This window comes from Petaurus breviceps, unplaced genomic scaffold, assembly GCF_028583685.1.
Source record: "Petaurus breviceps papuanus isolate PSGF00001 unplaced genomic scaffold, PetGlider_PUasm1.0 98, whole genome shotgun sequence".
Lineage (NCBI taxonomy): Eukaryota > Metazoa > Chordata > Mammalia > Diprotodontia > Petauridae > Petaurus > Petaurus breviceps.
Genome location: NW_027187460.1, coordinates 30,081,135 through 30,099,694, shown reverse-complemented (window position 1 = coordinate 30,099,694; position 18,560 = coordinate 30,081,135). Strand labels below are relative to the sequence as shown.

General features: G+C 38.4%; 1 protein-coding gene across 1 annotated transcript in view; it reads left to right on the top strand.

Annotated features, from left to right (window-relative positions):
• Positions 1 to 14,747: 14,747 nt before the first annotated feature.
• The window catches only part of FER1L6 (fer-1 like family member 6), a 199,569-nt gene continuing 195,756 nt past the window's right edge, over positions 14,748 to 18,560 (top strand). The window contains exons 1-2 of the mRNA XM_069081306.1: positions 14,748 to 14,849; positions 14,936 to 15,067. Of these exons, the coding sequence (XP_068937407.1) occupies positions 14,748 to 14,849; positions 14,936 to 15,067 (234 nt within the window). The remainder of the gene's footprint in view (positions 14,850 to 14,935; positions 15,068 to 18,560) is intronic.

The following is an 18,560-nucleotide window of genomic DNA, read 5'->3' as shown; positions in this document are numbered from 1 at the left end:
GAATTCACGGACCCAAGCAATCTCTAAGTCAAGATGGTAAACATTTATTGTTATGCTTTACAGCAGGCAAGAGTTCCTAGGGAACCTGCAACATTAAAGGGATACAGTTAAAGTTTTTATAGGATAATCATAGTAGATCCTGTGCCAATTATGCTAACTAGGTGAGTCAGAGCAGGATTAGGGAAGAGTTAAGGAGTGGTCAGTTCTTAAGGAAACATGCTTTTACTATTCACTACGCAGGCCTATTGGCCAGAATTCACTGGGAAATAGATAATGGGATGTGGGAGGGAAGGGGGTGAGTAGGGGGGCAGCACGGAGGTGTGGTTTTAGGCTTGAAACATCGCTAAGTCAGCTAGTTGTCAGGGCTGACCAAGCTGCCACCCATCAATGTCATATTTGACAAGATAGGTGTTGGGAATAAACTTATGTTCCAAGCTAACAAGGGACAAAGGATGTGTATAATGAGCTAGGGAGTATACGTATGACCGAGTCTAAGATATATATGATAGGTTTGACCCAGTACATATCTGCTTCAGCCAGTACACAGTTGGGTCAAACTACTACATTCTACAAGTGCAGCTGGCCACTGCATCAGGGAAAGAGATAAGTACTTTGTTAGGGCATGCTGCCCTTGAGCTAGAGAGAAATTGCCTGAGACAGTGTTTTGAGGCTAGGGGGATTTGAGGCTAGGGAGAAATGTGATTTTATAAACTGATGTTCAAGCACAGGCACCCAAGCACCCCATCATAGACAACATTAATATTTAAGAGAATTAGAAAAGGCTTCCTATAGACGTTGGTACCCGAGATGTGAGCCTTGAAAGAAACTAAGGATTCTAAGATTTAGTTAGAGGCTTTACAGTCATGGGGGGGGGCGGGTAGGAAGGGGGCCAGTCTATGCAAAAGCAGAAGAGGGTAAGACGGAGTGTTGAGTTTTGGTGGGAAAAGAAAGTCAGCTAAGTTGGACTAGAATGCAGAGTGTGTGAAGTAAAGTGAAATCAGTCTGGGAAGTTAAGCAGAATTCCTTCATTGCAGGCTTCTGGAAGGCAGGTTGGGCAGGAGGGGTTTCCAGGATTTTCAGAAGACAGAAATTTTCATCCTCTTTGATCTCCTCCTTTTAACCTTGCTCCAAGAGCTGTCACGGTGTCTCTGCTTCTTTTGTCAACTGAAACAACAACAGCAGCAATAGATGCTTTTGTTTCCACTTTTAATTCCTATACTTTTGTGTGCCATCCATGTGGGCCAAGTCAATAGCTTTACCTGTGATTCTGGGGTTCCCTGGAGCCTGTCCTGTAATCAGTTTTTTTTTTCCAGGATTCACAACTGTCTAATTGTTAATGCCAGTAGGAAGGAACAAGGTCCAGGTTTTCCCCTTCCCCATCATTAAGAGGCACTGTGGAAAGAGTCATGGATTTGGAGATAGTGGACCTGAGTTCAAATCCCAACTCTGACACTTATTATCTATGTGACCTTGTTCAAGGTACTTAATCTTTCTCAGCTCAATTTCCTAATCTGTAAAATGAAGTAGTTGGACAAAATGGCCCAGTTTTATATCTATGATCCTAAGGCTTTGTCCCTTGATGCTCTTAAGTCCCAGGTACCACTTGGTTCTGGAATATCTAGGAATTCATCCTTTGTGTCCACAAAGCTTGGCCTAGGAACTCAGCTCTAGCCAGTACTTCCTCCACTGCTCTGCAATTGCTGAGGCTCCAATGACTCTTTGATAATCACTGTTGCCTTAGTCTTCGGCCATTACTGGGGTCACCTTGGAAAGAACTTACAGATTCACGTCTTCCCTTTTCAGAGAGTTAAGTTAAAGTCTGTGTAGCTCACCTTTCCTTTCTCCATCTCTCAGTCAGTCTTACTTAAGATCCAACCAAGTAAATTTTAAGGGGCTGGTCACCAGAGCGGTAGAGGTAGCTGAAAAAAATCTTGGACACAGAAACTTACTAAATCCTCCACCATGGACACATAGGGACTTTGATCTCCACTGGTGAAGAAAGTATTCCCAATGATGAAATCACGGAGTAAGATGTTGACAGGGCTTTTATGAATGAAACAAGGGCCACAAAGGGGAAAAACTTATTTATCACCTCCCCTATATTTCTTACATCCTTCCACCTAATCAACCCCATATTTCTCTAGGTAAGAACACTTTTTCCTTCTCTTTTTCCCTCTGATGGATTGTACTCTAATGGAGTTGTGTGATATAAATTCTCTGAAGTGTATCAATCAGCTTGGTTCAATTGACCATCTTTAAGTCACAGTGTGACAATTTTTCCTTCTGACTTTTCTATCCTAATCCATGGGAGAAATTCCTGTCTTCTAGATGTGATAGTTGTTCAGAAATACTCTAGCTGTGATCCATGCTTTTGTTTGACAAGAGAAGATTTCTTAGGGTAAAGGGAAGATGAAGAATGACCTCTCGACCGTGGAAATTCAATCTAATGGCATGGCACAATGGTGTTATGGTAGGCCTAGCTGATGGAGAGTATCGTACTCACTAATGATAACTAACATTGTATGGTTTTTTCTGATATGCAATGTGCTTTAATAATAATAATGGTGATAGCTAGCATTTATATAGTGCTTTAAATTTATAGAGTATTTTTCATATGTTAACTCATTTAATCCTCCCAACCATCCTGTGAGGTAGGCACTTTTATGATCCCATTTTACAGAAAAAGAAACTGAGGGCCTGAGAGAAGTTGCCCAGAATCACACAGCTAGTAAGTGCTTGAATTAGGATTCAGACTAGGAATCTCTAGATTTCAAGTCCAGCACCAGGTCAGAGACTAGTAAAGTGGAAACAGTTCCTATTTTCTCTTCTCTACTGTTAAAGAGCTATGTTAAATAATCAACTTTTGTGCTTACTCAATTAATCCAGAAGCCCCATTTGACTTCAAAACTGTAAGAAAAATGTCAAAAAAGCCTCCTCATTCTCAGATGAATCAGCAGGAGCTGGCAATTAGGATAGAAAGGAGGAAAACAGAAGCCAAATGATACTTTACAACACAGCCTTAGTTTGGCATTTTCCTAGTGTTTCTTCACCTTTGTTTACAAGGAAAAACAAACATTTCTTAACAATATCCTGTACCGTAATTGACTTTAGTTTCTTGTTCTCCCTCTTCATTTTTCTCTCTCCTTTTGGTGCCCTTTGCATAACACCCAAGACCTTCAAGTTCCCCAACCCTTGCATCCCACTGTAGTACCCATTTGTAGTAGTACATTTGAGATAATTTCAAGCTATGGACCCCACAGAAAGAATCATAGAGAAAGTGGCACCTGAATTAGGTCTTAAAAGAAGAGGAGAATTTCAACACCTTTTGTCATTACCTCTTGTTCTCTAATTACCTTTACCTTCCTGATCAAAATGGTGGCAAATGTCAGCTAGATGTTAGGAAGAAAGCAATCCATGTAATTTACTATTTACTAAAAAGAAATGACTGATAATCCCAAACTCCTAGGGTTTTATTGTTTGCATTTTAAAAGGTAATTCTCATTTATTATTGAATATTTAATGAATAGAATTTCAACCACTGTGAGAGTAATTTGAGTCCCTTGTGGGAATTGAAACTATGTGGTTTAAAAAAAAATACCATCCTGTCTAGGCTTTGTTTCTTGTATGGTATACATTGTATAGCATATGGTATGGTAGACATTGATGAGCTATGATCTCCATTTTTGGATGGACCACACTAATGACTGAGATGGCAAATCCATTCAGGTATTTTGAGAATCTGCTGAATGAGCACTCAATGAATTGCTGGGAGGTAAAGTGTCAGCAAGCACTGTCCCCCCACTTTACATCTCCCAGTTCTCGTTATGCTGTCTCCTGTTTTTAGGCCTTTGTTCACACTGTCCCCAAAGCCTAGAATGAGAATTGGATAACTGTAGATAAAGCAGTAACATTTCAGATAAAACGAACAGAAATTGTTCCCATTTCTCAGTCAGGTTCACCCCCCCACCCCCGTGGGATAACGGTATGGTAGAGAAGATAATACTCTTTTACATTTGCAGAATTTTAGAGGTTTTAAAAATGCTCAACATACACTTTAACATTGAGATGATCTCATTGAATACAGCAACCCAGGGAGGGAGGGAGGCCCATCTCACACACATGTTATAGATTAGGAATCAGAAGCACAAAGAGGAATCTAATTTGCCACTAAGTGGAAAAGACAGGACTCAGGCCAGGCTACCTAATACCAAGGCTGTGGGATGCCAAGTGGGGATAGATTTTAATTAATTATAGATCCACAAAGTCCGTAGATTATTGGAAATGGAAGGATTTTCATCTATAAGGGACCTCTAAATTCCCTTTCCAGTTCTAGGTCTATGATCCATCCTGTAAATATCTAACCCCACTGGGAAGAGAAAGTGACCTTGCACAGCCCTACATCCCTCACTCAAATCAAAGTCAACTGCAAGTCACGTCATCATCTCCCTGATGTCATGGTCCTCTTCAAGAAAGGAGGACAAATACAATAATCTAACCCCACTTCCTCCTTTAATATGCAGAAAAACTGAGACTCAGAAAGGGAGTCCTTTTTTTGCTTCCTAATACATTGACTGACTTTTCAAACCTGCTGAAGAAACTAATTTTTTTTGCAAATACCTTTGAGTTTCCTTAAACCTTTGAACTCTGAATCCACAATCCTATGTTCCTACAAACATCAAGGTATGTTTGTTTTACTGTCTTTTCAGAAAAGGAATGTTTGGACTGAAATTGAAGAAGAAAAAGAAGAAAGAGGAGAAGGGGTTGATTCTAGCAAATAAAGGTGCACAAGGTAAGGTGTAGTAGGTGAACGTCTTGCTTGGTTCTGGGGAATTGAGGGACAAAATCTCTTTTGTTTGCTGAGTGGAGTTTACAGCCAACACCCACCCACACAGATTATGGGAACACCTAGCACATTTTCTAACATGTAAATTTAACTTAATTCAACAAACATTTATTGAGGGTTTATAATGTGGTAGGTGCTTAGGATACCAAGATGACAGTCTCTATCTTCAAAGAGTTTCCAGCCTATTGAGGGGGATAAGACACTTAAAGTACATTTAAGTCAGAATGTAGAAAATATGAAGGAGAGAACCAGGCAGAGTATTATGAGAAATATAAAGAGAGAGAATCTTCAGTTAAGAGGATCAAGGAAGACTTTATAGAAAAGGGAGTTCCTGAGTTAGCTGGACCTTTAATGAAGTGAAAAAATTCCATAGGTAAAGATGGAGGAGAAGTTCATTCTAGTCTTTGAGGATGGTGTGAACAAAGGGCTGAACACAGGACAGGGCAGCAAGAGAACTGGGGAGGAGGAAGGAAAGGGATGTGGATGATTGCTTGATCCTTTGCCTCTATTAATGTTGGGAAAGAGCTTTGAGTTGCAAATTAAATAATGCTCTCCTATGTTAGGTCACACCTTCTCTTGAGATTTAAGCTGTCTACATGATTCATAATAGCAGGAAAGGGATCTGGGTTACTCCTCTATCCCATAGCTCCCTGCAGATCCTTCTTCCCCTCTCTGTCTCTGTTTGGCAGTGGGATTTTCTCTCCTGGGAGGGCATGTAGATTTGTTGACATTTTCCTCCAGGTCCTAGTGTGTGTCTCTGTTTGTGACCTATCTCAGTCTGTGTCTCTGATTTGGTCTTGGAGCAAATAAGACATGGATTCAAATGTTACTCCCAGCTATTAAACTCGAAATGACCTTGGGCGAGTCACTGCCCCTCTGATGATTGATGAAACATATTATGCTTACTTTACCAGATTGTATGAGACTTAAGATAATGAATATAAAATGTTTTTCAAACCTCTGAGCTCAATACAAATATCAGGTCATTGTTATAATTCCCTTTTGATCAGGATGAGTAAGAAAGATGTAACAGTTTGTTAGGAATTCATGTTCTACAGTATTATTTCAATACATTGTCTCTGACCCCCCAACAACCCTGTGAAGTAGATAATATTACTATTATTATTACTATAATTGAGGGATAATGAGCACAGCTAATGAGTATCAGAACTGGAGCTTCAGTTTCTCTGATTCCAAAACCAGTTCTTAAATATCTCTGACAGCAGGGTCAATGAGATGATTAGATACCTCATTTTTCCCTCTGGATCTTCTCTTAACCTTTGCTTAGTAATTAATCTTTCAGTATGCCTGGGGTGGGATATTTGGCATTAAATAATGGCCCATGGGCCCACAAAGGCTCAAAAAAATACATTAAAACAAATTAAAAGGAACTCTTAATTGTTGTCTCAGTTTCAAAATTCCTAAGTACTCTTGTATCATGCTGGGAAATTAAAGAATTCTGCTCTGTCACCCTAGTCTGATTTTAAGGGGGGGGGACAACTTGTTAAAATATTTACATAGATTTTATGTTGATATGTGCAGTTTCATTTACAATAGACTTATTATTATGATATTTTCATGATGATGATTTCCCTCAGTGTTGCCATCAGACCTGCTTTATAAAATGGCAATTAACTGCTTTGACACACATTCCTTCACTCATAGCAATGGCAGAGATTTAGAGGATACTACTTTTGTTTGAAAATCTGAAGTAATGACTAGGTCTGTATCCCAAAGAAATCATAAAAAAGAGAAAAGGTTCTACATATACACAAATATTTATAGTACTTCTTTTTGTGGTGGCAAAGAACTGGAAATTTGAATGTCTATCAATTGGGGAGCCACAAGTTGTGGTATATGAATGTAATAGAATCCTATTGTGCTATAAGAAATGATGAACAGGCAGACTTCAGAAAAACCTGGAAAGACTTACATGAATTGATGCTGAGTGAAGTCAGCAGAACCAGAAGAACATTGTACACGGTAACAGCAACACTGCACAATGACCAACTTGGATAGACTTAGCTCTTTATGATCCATGACAATTCCAAAATATTCACAATGAAAAATGTTATCCACATCCAGAGAAAGAACTATAATGTCTGAATGCTGATTGAGGCATACTATTTTCACTTTTTTGTTGTTTTTTCTTTCTTGCTTTTCCTTTTTGTTCTGATTGTTCTTTCTCAACATGACTAATGTGGAAATATGTTTAACATGATTATACATGTATAATCTATGTCATATTGCCTGTTGTCTGGGGGGGGCAAAGGGAGGGAGGGAAAAAAATTTGGAGCTCAAAATCTTATAAAAAAATGCTGATAATTATCTTTACATGTAACTGGAAAAAAAATAAAATACAATTTATAAAAAGAGTAGAAAATCTGAAGTAATGGGGGAGAATGACCTTCTGTGTTGTCTTTCATTCTGGAGCAATTAATTAAGATGTTTTTCCTAATAGGAAGGTTTCCACTCTGTACCTTCTACTTATTGTTCCTTGTTCTGCCCTCTGGGGCTATGTAGAAAAAGTCTAATCTTTCTTCCACATCTTAGCCCTTCAAATACTTGATGACAGTGATATAGTCCTTTCTCCTTGCCTGCCTCCCACCCCCATCCCAATCTTCTCATCTCCAGGCTCAACATTCTCAATTGCTTCAACTAATCTTTGTATGACATGATCTTAAAGTCCTTCACTATCTTGGCTGCCCTCCTTTGGATGGTCTCCAATTTGTCAACATCCATTTTAAAATATGGTAGCAAGAAGAAAACATAATATTTTAGAAGTAATCTGGCAAGGGCAATATTGTTATAGCTATTTTTTTTTACAGTGGACAGTCCAGAAAAGTAAAAGCAATGGCTTACTTTCATGTCCACTCTACATATGTGTGTATGTGTGTGTGTGTATGTTGAATTTCCACTTTGCTGCTTATGATGATCTCTATGTGACTTGGAGCAAATTACCTCACTTCTCGGGACCTCAGCTTCTTTTTTTTATAAAATGAAGGGTTTTGATTAGATGAATTCTAAGGTCTCTTCCAGTCTCATGAACTTATGATTTTCTCTATCCCTGTTGGTGGCATTTTCTTCTTATTTCACCACATGGGCCCATGGTTTGACTATCTTCTCTTTCATTAGGAACTATAGAAAAGGAAATGAAATTCACAAATTACGTGGTAGAATTGTCTAATAACCCCTAAAGTGTTATCTGTCCCTAAAATTATTTGCCTTTTTATTAGGTATACACAAATTAAGATACATAAATTAAGCTCTGAGTAGAATAAATAATCTAAAGATAATCTAAAGTTATATAAATTGAGCTCTAGGAAGGAGAAGAGAATAACTCTTTCAGGCAACTATAAGAAACAATAGCATTTGTATAGTACTTCAAGGTTTACAAAATGTTTTACAAATATTACCTTATTTTATCCCCTTAATAATCCTAAAAGGGGAGGTGCTATTATTATCCCCATTTTACAGATGAGAAGACTGAGGGAGGCAGAGGTTAAATAAATTGCCAACAGTCACATAGTTAGTAAATGTCTGAGGCAAAATTGGAATTCAGGTCTTCCTGACTCTAGATCCAGCTCTATCCCACAACACCAGCTACAGAGGGGCCCTTTCTTTAGTCTACTCAGAAGAGTAGGCAGAGTAAATCTCTCCCTCTTAAAGTATAAAAGAGACAACTCAAAAGATTTTCCACCCAATTAATTAGTTTAATTTAATTTTCTTCAGTATTAGTCATTTTGTGATTTTTAATTCTTTAATACCTGAATGAACTAGTTTATCATGTCTTTGAAAATACTGTGCACAAGGAAACTAAGGGAATGGAAGTTGTATCAGGGTGCAGAAGAAGAAGAGATGGAATATGGAACAGACAAAAGTAAGAATCTTAAGGACACAAGTAGTACTTTTATCACTGCTGGTGATCAATGGCAGGAGATTCAGAATAGAAAGGCAGAATTAGGAAGTGAACAGCTGGTTAAGGAGACTATCTGAGAATGCAATTCAGATTTCTGGACTACAGCTTAAAAATAGAAATGATGGGATCTTGTCCAGGGATGGAATGCACCTAAATATGGCTGCTCGAGATGTTTCTTTCTGGTATCTTTCAAATTTAATTAAGAGGGCTTTAAACTAAAAAGGAAGGGGGAGGGAAGAAAACAATTTTTTTACTTAAATCCATAAAATAGATGCTATTGGGAAGACAAAAGAACAGCAGTAGGGATATTCAGAAATTGATAGGAGACCCATATTCATTCCCCAAGGACACTTAGGGTACCTGGAAGTAGACTAACAAAGGGAGAAATCTAATTGATTAGATATTTTGCAGCCAAAGGTAGAGAAGCTCCATACAGTCAGTTAAAACAAGCCCTAGAGCTAACTGTGGCTCATATCATGAACTTCTTATGCAAAATTCAGACTCAGCTTGAAGAAAGTAGGGAAAACCATCAGACCACATAGGTGTGACCTAAATAACATCCCTGATGAATATGAAGTGGAGGTGCCCCTTTCTCTCCTCTGACACTGCCATCACTCTAGTATAGACCCTTATCATGCCTGGTTTGTTGCAATAGCTTGCTTGTTGGTCTGCCTGCCTCAAATCTCACCCCAATCCAATTCACCTTCCATTCAATGACTAAAGTGATTTTCCTAAAGTACAGGTCCAATCATATCACACACACCATTTCCACCACTCAGTAAACTCCACTGTCTTTGTATTGCTTCCAGGTTCAGATACAAAATGTTGTGTTTGCCATTCAAAGTCCTTCATAATCTAGCTCTCTCCCACCTTTCCAATCTTCTTACATCTTACTCTATAACATGTACTCTTTGATCCAGTAACACTGGCCCAATGGGTGTTCTACCAATAAGACACTCTATCTCTCAGCTCCAGGCATTCTCTCTGGTTGTCCACTATGCTTGGAATGCTCTCGCTCCTCTGCTCCATATTGAATATAATTTTTAATGCATTATGATTTGAAAAGGACACTTTTAATATATCTGCTTTTAACTGTACAATTTTTATGTACTAATATATGGTCAATATTTGTAAAGGTACCATAAACCACTGAGAAAAAGGTATATTCCTTTCAATTTCCATCCAGTTCTCTTCTCTACTCCAACTACCAACCTCTATGGCTTATTTGAGATCTCATGTTTTATTGGTTAGATACTTTTGTCTTTGTTTCTTCAGAAGGACATGGAGAAATTGCAGTCCCTCAGGAGGGATCTTCTACACTAGAAGGACAAAGTGCTGACCTGATGCAAGATGGCACACTCACTCTTCCAACATCCTCAACCCCTCTGAAGAGAAGGTACAATATTGTCCTCTTCCAAAAGCCTACCACACTTATGATCCAGTAGTGATTTGCCTAATGTCACTTATCCTTCATAATCTCATTGAATTGACTCAGTTAGCTTTTCAGCCCCCATCCTTAGTTGTGATAGGGATAGCAAGGGGCGCCAAAGTCATAATGACACAGCAGGAGTAGCATCATATGTAATGTTAGGAGACAGACTCAGGAGCTACTGAAGAGGCAAGGTCTAAGCTGCTACCAATGATGCAACTAAGGGTCTTTGCTTTGCTTTTGTCTCCCAAAGGAAAAGATGTCTTACTTAGAAGTAAGATATTGCAATATGCCAAAACAAACTTTTGTTTTGTTCTAGAGGTCTCTAGTAGAGGCCTATAATCTCTAGAAACTTCTAGTTAGTAGACCTAGACCTTGTACTCTAAGTCTACTAGTTATATTATTATGTTAAATTAATTACATTATCACATTATATTAATTATATTTGTTGTCAAATATTATATTAAATTATATTAAAGTTGTCTTTAGGATTCTTCCATTAGAAATTTTTAATGATTTCTCGTTGCTAATGATTTTTCCAAAACTATTTGTATCCTTTGATCACTTCTCTATTGGGGAAAAGGGCATCACACTTACAATTGTGAATCAACTTCACATAGGAAATAAGAAAACAAACATTTATTAAGCACCTACTATGTGTCAGATTCTCTACTAAACACTTTGTATCTCATTTGAGCCTCATAATAACCCTATCTGTTAGATGCTATTATTACTCCCATTTTGTAGTTGAAGAAACTGAGTCAGATAAGTCACTTAACATAGAATAAATGACTTGCCCTGGGTCACACAACTAGCAAGTGTCTGAGGTCAGATTTAAAATAAATTCTTCCTGATTTCAAGTCTTGAAATTTATCCACTGTGCCACCTAGATACCTAAGATTGGGTGTTATATGTATACTAGGCATATTTATTAAAATTATTTACTCCATTAATCTATATATTTTATTTTCATTTTTGAAATATTATTTATATTCAAAATCATATATTTTGTTTCTAGTAAATTCTTTCAGTTCTATCCTCTCCATAATTGAGATAAATATGTTATTCCCTTTTTTTCCAAAAAAATTTTATGGCTTAAAAAGCATTTTGAGATCACTTATCCAATTGGAATTTGTTATAGTATCTAATTTGGAATAAAGCTGTAAATTAATTTTTTACTGCCTGATTTTGCCTAATTTTTACTGTTTGTTTTTATTGAATATTAACTCCTTTTCTTGATATTTTAGTCTTAGATTTATAAAAAATTAATCTCTTGTACACTAGGTGGTCTGTTTTTTTCTATTCTATTTTTCCATTTTATAGGCAAATCAATAATTTTTATAATTAATGCTTTATAATGCAATTCAAATTGTTTTTATATTCTTGTTTATCTTTTTCCTTATGAATTTTTATTATGATCACTTAATTATATAATATCATATAATCTCCATTACTGTTCTGATTGGTATTGCATTAAATTGATACATTAATTTGGGAAGTAAGGACTTACATTGACTTAACCTAACTATGGGCAAGGGATATCATTCTCTTTATTCATTTTTTCCTCAATTTCTGTCAGAATCATTTAAAAGTTGTCTTCTTTTTTGGAGTTTTCCTGTTTATCTAGCTAAATTAATGCTTAAATATCAGACACATTCTATCATAGGACAAATTCAAATTCTGTCTCAGACCCTTAGTGACCCTAGACAAGTCACTTAAACCTCAGTTTCCACATCTGTAAAATGGAGTTGTGAGGATTAAGTAAACAAGTATTTATTAAGCACCACTACATGCTAAGTAGTTACAGAACTAAGTGATAAGGAGACAAAGAAAGAAAAAAAAACCCTTCTCTACCCTCAGGGAGTTCATATTTTGATGGGAGAGACAACATTCACACAACTATGTGCGTTTAAGATACATCCAGAGTAGGGGCGGCTAGGTGGAGCAGTGAATAGAGCACCTGCCCTGGAGTTCAAATCTTGCTTCAGACACTTAACACAAAAACTAGCTGTGTGACCTTGGGCAAGTCACTTAACCCCAATTGCCCTCCAAAAAGAAAAAAAAAGATACATCCAGAGTAAACTGGAGGTATGTCAGAAGGAAGGCACTAGCATTGAGGGGAACTGGGAAATGCTCCTTGCAGAAGGTGGTATTTTAGCTGAGACCTGAAGGAAGCCAGGGATGCCAAGAAGCAGAATGAGAAGGGAGAGATTCAAGACATGTGCAGCAACCAATGAAAATTCTTAGATTTGAGAGATGGAATATCTTGTGGAAAGAACAGCAGCCAGGAGGCCAGTGTAACTGGATTGTAGAGTATATGGGGTGGAGAGTAGCAGGAACAGGGAGGGGAGTAAAGTATAAAAAGATGACATCTAGCAAAGGACCAAGTTGTGAAGGATTGTGAAAACTAGAGAATTTTATGTGGGGTCATGGAGGTAATGGGGTGTCACCAGATACCCTATTGAGAAAGAGAGGTCCTACCTGTGATCTCTTTGGTAGCTGAGTGAAGGATGGATTGGAGTGGGGAAAGACTGAAGGCAAGCAGGCCCACCAGCAAGCTATTGCAATAGTCCAGGTTTGAGGTGATGAGGGTCTGCATCTGGAGAGCATGGTTAGTGTCAGAGGAGAGAAAGTATTCTATATGAGAGATGTTATGATGGTAGAAACTCCAGACCTTGGCAACTGATTGGTTATGGGGGGATGGGTGGGGAGTTGAAGGTGATGCATAGATGTCAAGACTAGGTGACAGGGAGGATGGCCATGCTCTTAGCAGTAATGGGGAGGGGTTAAGAAGAGGGGAAGGTCTTGGGGAAAAGATACTAAGCTCAATTCTGGGAATGTTGAATTTGAGATATCCATGGGACATCCAATTCAAGATATCTAGAAGGCAGTAGGAAATGTAAGCCTGGAGGTCAGGAGAAAAGTTAGGGTTGGGCAAATGGATCTGAGAATCATCTGCATTGAGCTGATAATGTAATCCATGGGAGCTGATGGGATCATCAAATGATACAGTATAAAGGGAAGCATAAAGAGAAGAAGGCCCAGGACAGTGCCTTAGGAGACACCCATAGTGGTTATCAGGCACAGCATGGAGAACAATTCAGCAAAAGAGACTGAGGAAAAGTGGTCAGAAAGGAAGAGAACCACAAGAGAGCAGTGTCATGAAAACTCAGAAAAAAAGTATTACAGTGTGATTAGTCACTTCAAAGGCTGCAGGTAAGTTAAGAAGGATGAGGACTGAGAAAGGGCCATTAGATTCAAAGATTAAGAGACCATTGGGAATTTTGGAAAGAACAATTTCAGGATCAAATTTGATACACACATATGTGTGTATATATATGTATATATACATACTCATATATATGTATGTATATACACACATATGCACATACACACTATAGTGGATAACCGAGAGTAAGACAGCAAAATCAATCATAATTTGATACAAGTGTTTATTAACCGGCCGGTGACTGCCTCTCAGAGGGAAAGACAGTAGCAAGCTTTCTGTTAGACATAATTTTATAGAAAATGTGGTTGCTGGCAACAGAATGTGTTTCTAAGGGGGGGGGGGGGGGGGTTCAATGTCTTTAGCATTGTTTCTATTGAAGCAAAGCATTCTCAGTATTATTCTTATTGAAACAAAACATCTCAGTATTATTCCTATTGAAGCAAAGCCTTCTCAGTATTATTCCTATTGAAGCAAAACAGACCCGAATCCATGGGAATCTGTGGCATGTTTCTAGCAACACAGGTGAAACATTTCTTTACTATTGTGGCCTATTAAGTGGTTTCCAAGGAACCTAGTAGGGGTCCCCTCTAGCAGATTTAAGGGGACTTTGGTGTATAATTTCTGGTGGGCACTTCAACATATATAAACAGACACACATACACACATATGGTATAAATACATATAGGACAACTAGGTGGCACAGTGGATAGAGTTCAGGCCTGAAGTCAGGACTCAATTCCTCAGTTTGAATATGACCCTAAGGCACTTACTAGCTGTGTGACCTCAAGCAAGTAAATTAACCCTGTTTGCCTCCATTTCCTTATCTGTAAAATGAGCTGGAAAATAAACTGGCACACTACTCCAACTGTTGTTCATTCTTCATTTTTGAAGAAGACCAGTGACTTCACAGGGTGATGTCTCAATTTATGTGTGAATTGGATTTAAGGGAGGCAGAGTATCTCTGCCAAGAAAACCCCAAATGGGGTCATGAAGAAGTTGGATATGACTGAAATGACTGAACAACACCAAAATAAATACATATATGCACGTGTGTATATATGTATATATGAAGGGAAAGAGAGAAACAGAGAGACAAAGAGAGGGAAAAACAGAGAGTGCATTTGTTGATTTGATTTGATCCTCACAACTCTGTGAGGTAGATGATCCATTTTACAGATGTGGAAACTAAGATTGAAAGGTTTACAGTTACATATATATGTACATGCACATATATAATGTATAAAGTACTTTATAAACCTTAAGATATCAAATTAATATTAGCCATTATTATTAGTACTACTACTATTGTTGTTAAGGAACTAAAGGTATGTGTTCATTTACTGAAGTCAATCTTTCCTTCCAAACTTTTAACAGATCAAAATTGGTGACAAAGATCCATGATGGCGAAGCCAAATCCCAAAGTTATCAAGTGAGTATGCTGAATATATAATTTCTCAGATTACAGAAATATTCAGTGACCCCTAGAATGACATGGATCACCCCTTTGCATTGCAGATTGCCATAACCATCACTGAAGCCCGACAACTGGTTGGAGAAAACATCGATCCAGTTGTCATCATTGAGATTGGGGATGAGAAGAAGCAAACAACAGTCAAAGAAGGAACAAATAGCCCCTTTTACAATGAAGTAAGTCATTCTTAGGTAATCCTTAGTTCTCTTTCTCCCTCTGTAGGGGAATGGGAATTTGAAGATCTTCCCTGCCCCTTACTAGACCTAGAGGGGGAGTTTGAAAACTTCCCCTGTTGTGAAGATAAACTCTGCCCCCCAAAAGGCTGGATGTGGTCACATGGAGCCTGTGGTGGGAGGAGTTTGCTGAAGGGTGAAGCAGAGCCCGTAGGAAGCTGGGAGTCAGAACGAGAGAAATGATAGGAGAGAGGAGGCTCAGGCAAGGAGACACAGATGTTTGTGAGTAAATATTGATCTTGTATTGGTTTGTGGGAAGGCTGAAGGATGCTGTGGCTCTCAGTGTTATTATGACTTCTTAATATCTTTGATACTATGATGGAATTAGCTTACTGGTTTTGGGATTCAGTTTTCTGGTGTCTAAATAAATGTTTTAGTTCTGTGCTCTATATGGAGAGTTTGGTATATTTTGCGATGGAACATCATGCAATATTTATTATCACGGTCTTTATAGTGATTGTGGGCACTGTGAATATTGAATTGGTGTTACAACTTCTCTCCCTGCTTAGCAGTGGAAATCATCCTGGTCTTAGAGTCAGAACACCTGGGTTTAAATTGTGGTGCTATGACTCCATGATGTGTGACCTTGTTTGAGTCGCAATTTAATTTTATTAACCCCAGTTTCCTCATGTGAACAATAAAGGGGTTAGATTTGATGTTTTTAGGTGAACTAAGGTTCCTTTTACTTCCAACAATCTACAAATCAATAATTCTTAATTACATAAAGGGAAATAGGACCAGAAAAATATGGAAAATCACAATCCAACCCACAAATCCCATTTAAATTGATGTTTTCAGTTTCTTATCCACTGTTCCATCATCTCTCCCAAAAGTGAAGTAGAAATGACTGATTGATGATTCCTCTCCTTCCTTATATCCTGGTGCTTCCTGGGATACAGTAAACAGTGCAATGTAAGCAAGAGGAAAAAGGAAGAGAGTTCAAGAATGCATATAGAATCAGCATGTAATAGCAAAATAGGACTGCAGGGACTATCTGGTTTAATTCTCTCATTTTAAAGATGGAAAAATTGAGGCCCCAAGATCTGAGGTGTTTTGAACAAGAACATACAGCTAGTAAATGATGGACCTGGAGCTGGAACTTTGATGTTCTGACTCTGACTTCTTCCACAACATGACGTAGCTAGTTATCTTACCAGTTTCTGGATAACTAAATTGATAATAATAATAATAATAATTAATAATAATAATGGTAGCTAGAATTCATATAGCATGGTAAGGCTTGCAAAGTGCTTTACAAATATTATCTTATTTGATCCTTACGACAACCCTGGGAGATAGGTGGTATTATTATCCCCATTTTATGGGTGAGGGAATGGAGACAGTTGAGGTTAAGTGACTTATCTAGGGTCACACAGCTAATAAGTATTTTTTCTTTGCTTTTTTTTTGGAGGGGGGAAGGCAGGACAATTGGAATTAAGTGACTTGCCCAAGGTCACATGGCTAATATGTGTTAAGTGTCTGAGGCCAGATTTGAACTAAGGTCCTCCTGACTCCAGGGCTGGTGCTGTATTCACTGCGCCACTTAGCTGCCCCAGCTAATAAGTATTTTGAGGATGGTTTTGAACCAAGATCTTCCTGATTTCAGGTCCAGTGGTCCATCCACTGTGACACCAAGCTTCAGTAGATAAGACAAAAGATAATTCTGAGTTATGACAGAAAGATTTTATGTAGGATTCAAGTGATTGACTACAGATTTGCTGTCCAAGGAGCAGCCTAGCTACATTCAGAGATACTACCAGGTTGGTCAGGGGTGATGAACTTTATCTTTTCAGGACCCACCACTAAATTATAGAAGGATTGCAATCTATACTGGCAAAAGGAGTACTCTCAAGGAAGGCAGTGTTGTCCAGTGGGGAGAATCATGGTTCTAGGGTCAGAGGGCCTGGGTTCAAAACCTGTTTCTGAGGCTGATATACCTTAATCCCCTGGACCTGTATCCTTAACTGAGGATGGCTTAATGAAATGGCTTCTGAGATACCTTCTAGCTTTGACCCATGAAATAGCAAACATAAATGTCTAAGGCTGGATTTGAACACAGATCTTCCTTATTCTAAGTCCACTGCCCCATCTAGTGTGCCACCTAGCTCCAGTGGATATGGCAAAAGTTCTGAGTTATGACAGAAAGGCTTCTTGTAGTATCCAGGTGATGGACTCTGAGTCTGTTGGCTAAGTCTCTTCCACTCGAGAACAACCCCATATATAATGGGGCAGTTGCCTATCCCTATGCCTTTAAAAACTGCCCTCTCTAAAAAGACTGAGGGCAAGGGTCACTTGTCTTTTGTTGTAGAGGGTTTGTCTTCTGAATGTAAAACTGAAAGCACTAGGAGCAGTCGAGTCATTTCAAGGCACTGCTGTAGAATGCCGATGGTAATTTTCCATCTGTGCTCAAAGCTCGAGGTAGCTCCTGCCTGGATAAGCCTGAAGCAGTTCCAGGACACAGCAAGATCAGGCCAAGAAAGCCAAACCTCGGGGTGACGGGGGAAGATTAAAACAGCTAAATCTCTCTAGGTTGGCTGAGGATTTATTCTGAACCTGATCATAAAGCATAGTGGCTAGAAATATTAACTGGAAATAAATCCCCAATAAGAAAGGAGCCTGGTATGGTGTCAGGAACACTGGATTTAGGTTCAGAACATTTAGATTTAAAATATGCCTCTTCAGTTTGTAATCTATATGACTTTGAGCAAACCACTTCAACCCTATTTATTTGTCTAAAAAGGAAGGCATTGTGACGTGGTGGAAAGGGGACTGACTTTGGAGTCAGAAAATCTGGGGTCATACCTAGCCACTGACAATGGCTGTGTGACCTTGGTCAAGTCACAACCTCCCTGAATCACTTCACTTACTTGTAAATGAGACTATTGGATTATATGGTCTCTGATTCTACCATTAGATAATCTCTAATGTCCCTTGGAGACTGACTTCAAAAGAGCCTCAGTTTCTTTTTCTCTAAAATGGAGTTAATAATACTTATACCACCTATCTCATAGTTTTTTATGAGGAAACAGCTTTGAAAACCTTGAAACACTATTTGTGAGTTGTTATTAATGGAAGCTAGGTGGCACCATAGTGGATAGAGTACACCTGGCCTGGAGTCAGGAAGACTCATCTTCCTAAGTTCAAATCTCATCTCAAATACATCTATGTGACCTTGGGTAGGTCAATTAACTCTGCCTCAGTTTCCTCATCTGTAAAATAACCTGGAGGAGGAAATGACAAACTACTCCAGTATCTTTGCCAAGAAAATCCCAAATGGGCTCATGTAAAGTCAGGCACAGCTGAAACCACTGAACAACAGCAAATTAGTGAAAGGCAGAGTAGGCCCATAGCTAGATGGAAGAACTGAGTTCAAATCCTACTTTAGACACTTCCTTGCTATATGACCCTGGGAAAGTCACAATTAATTATCTATCTC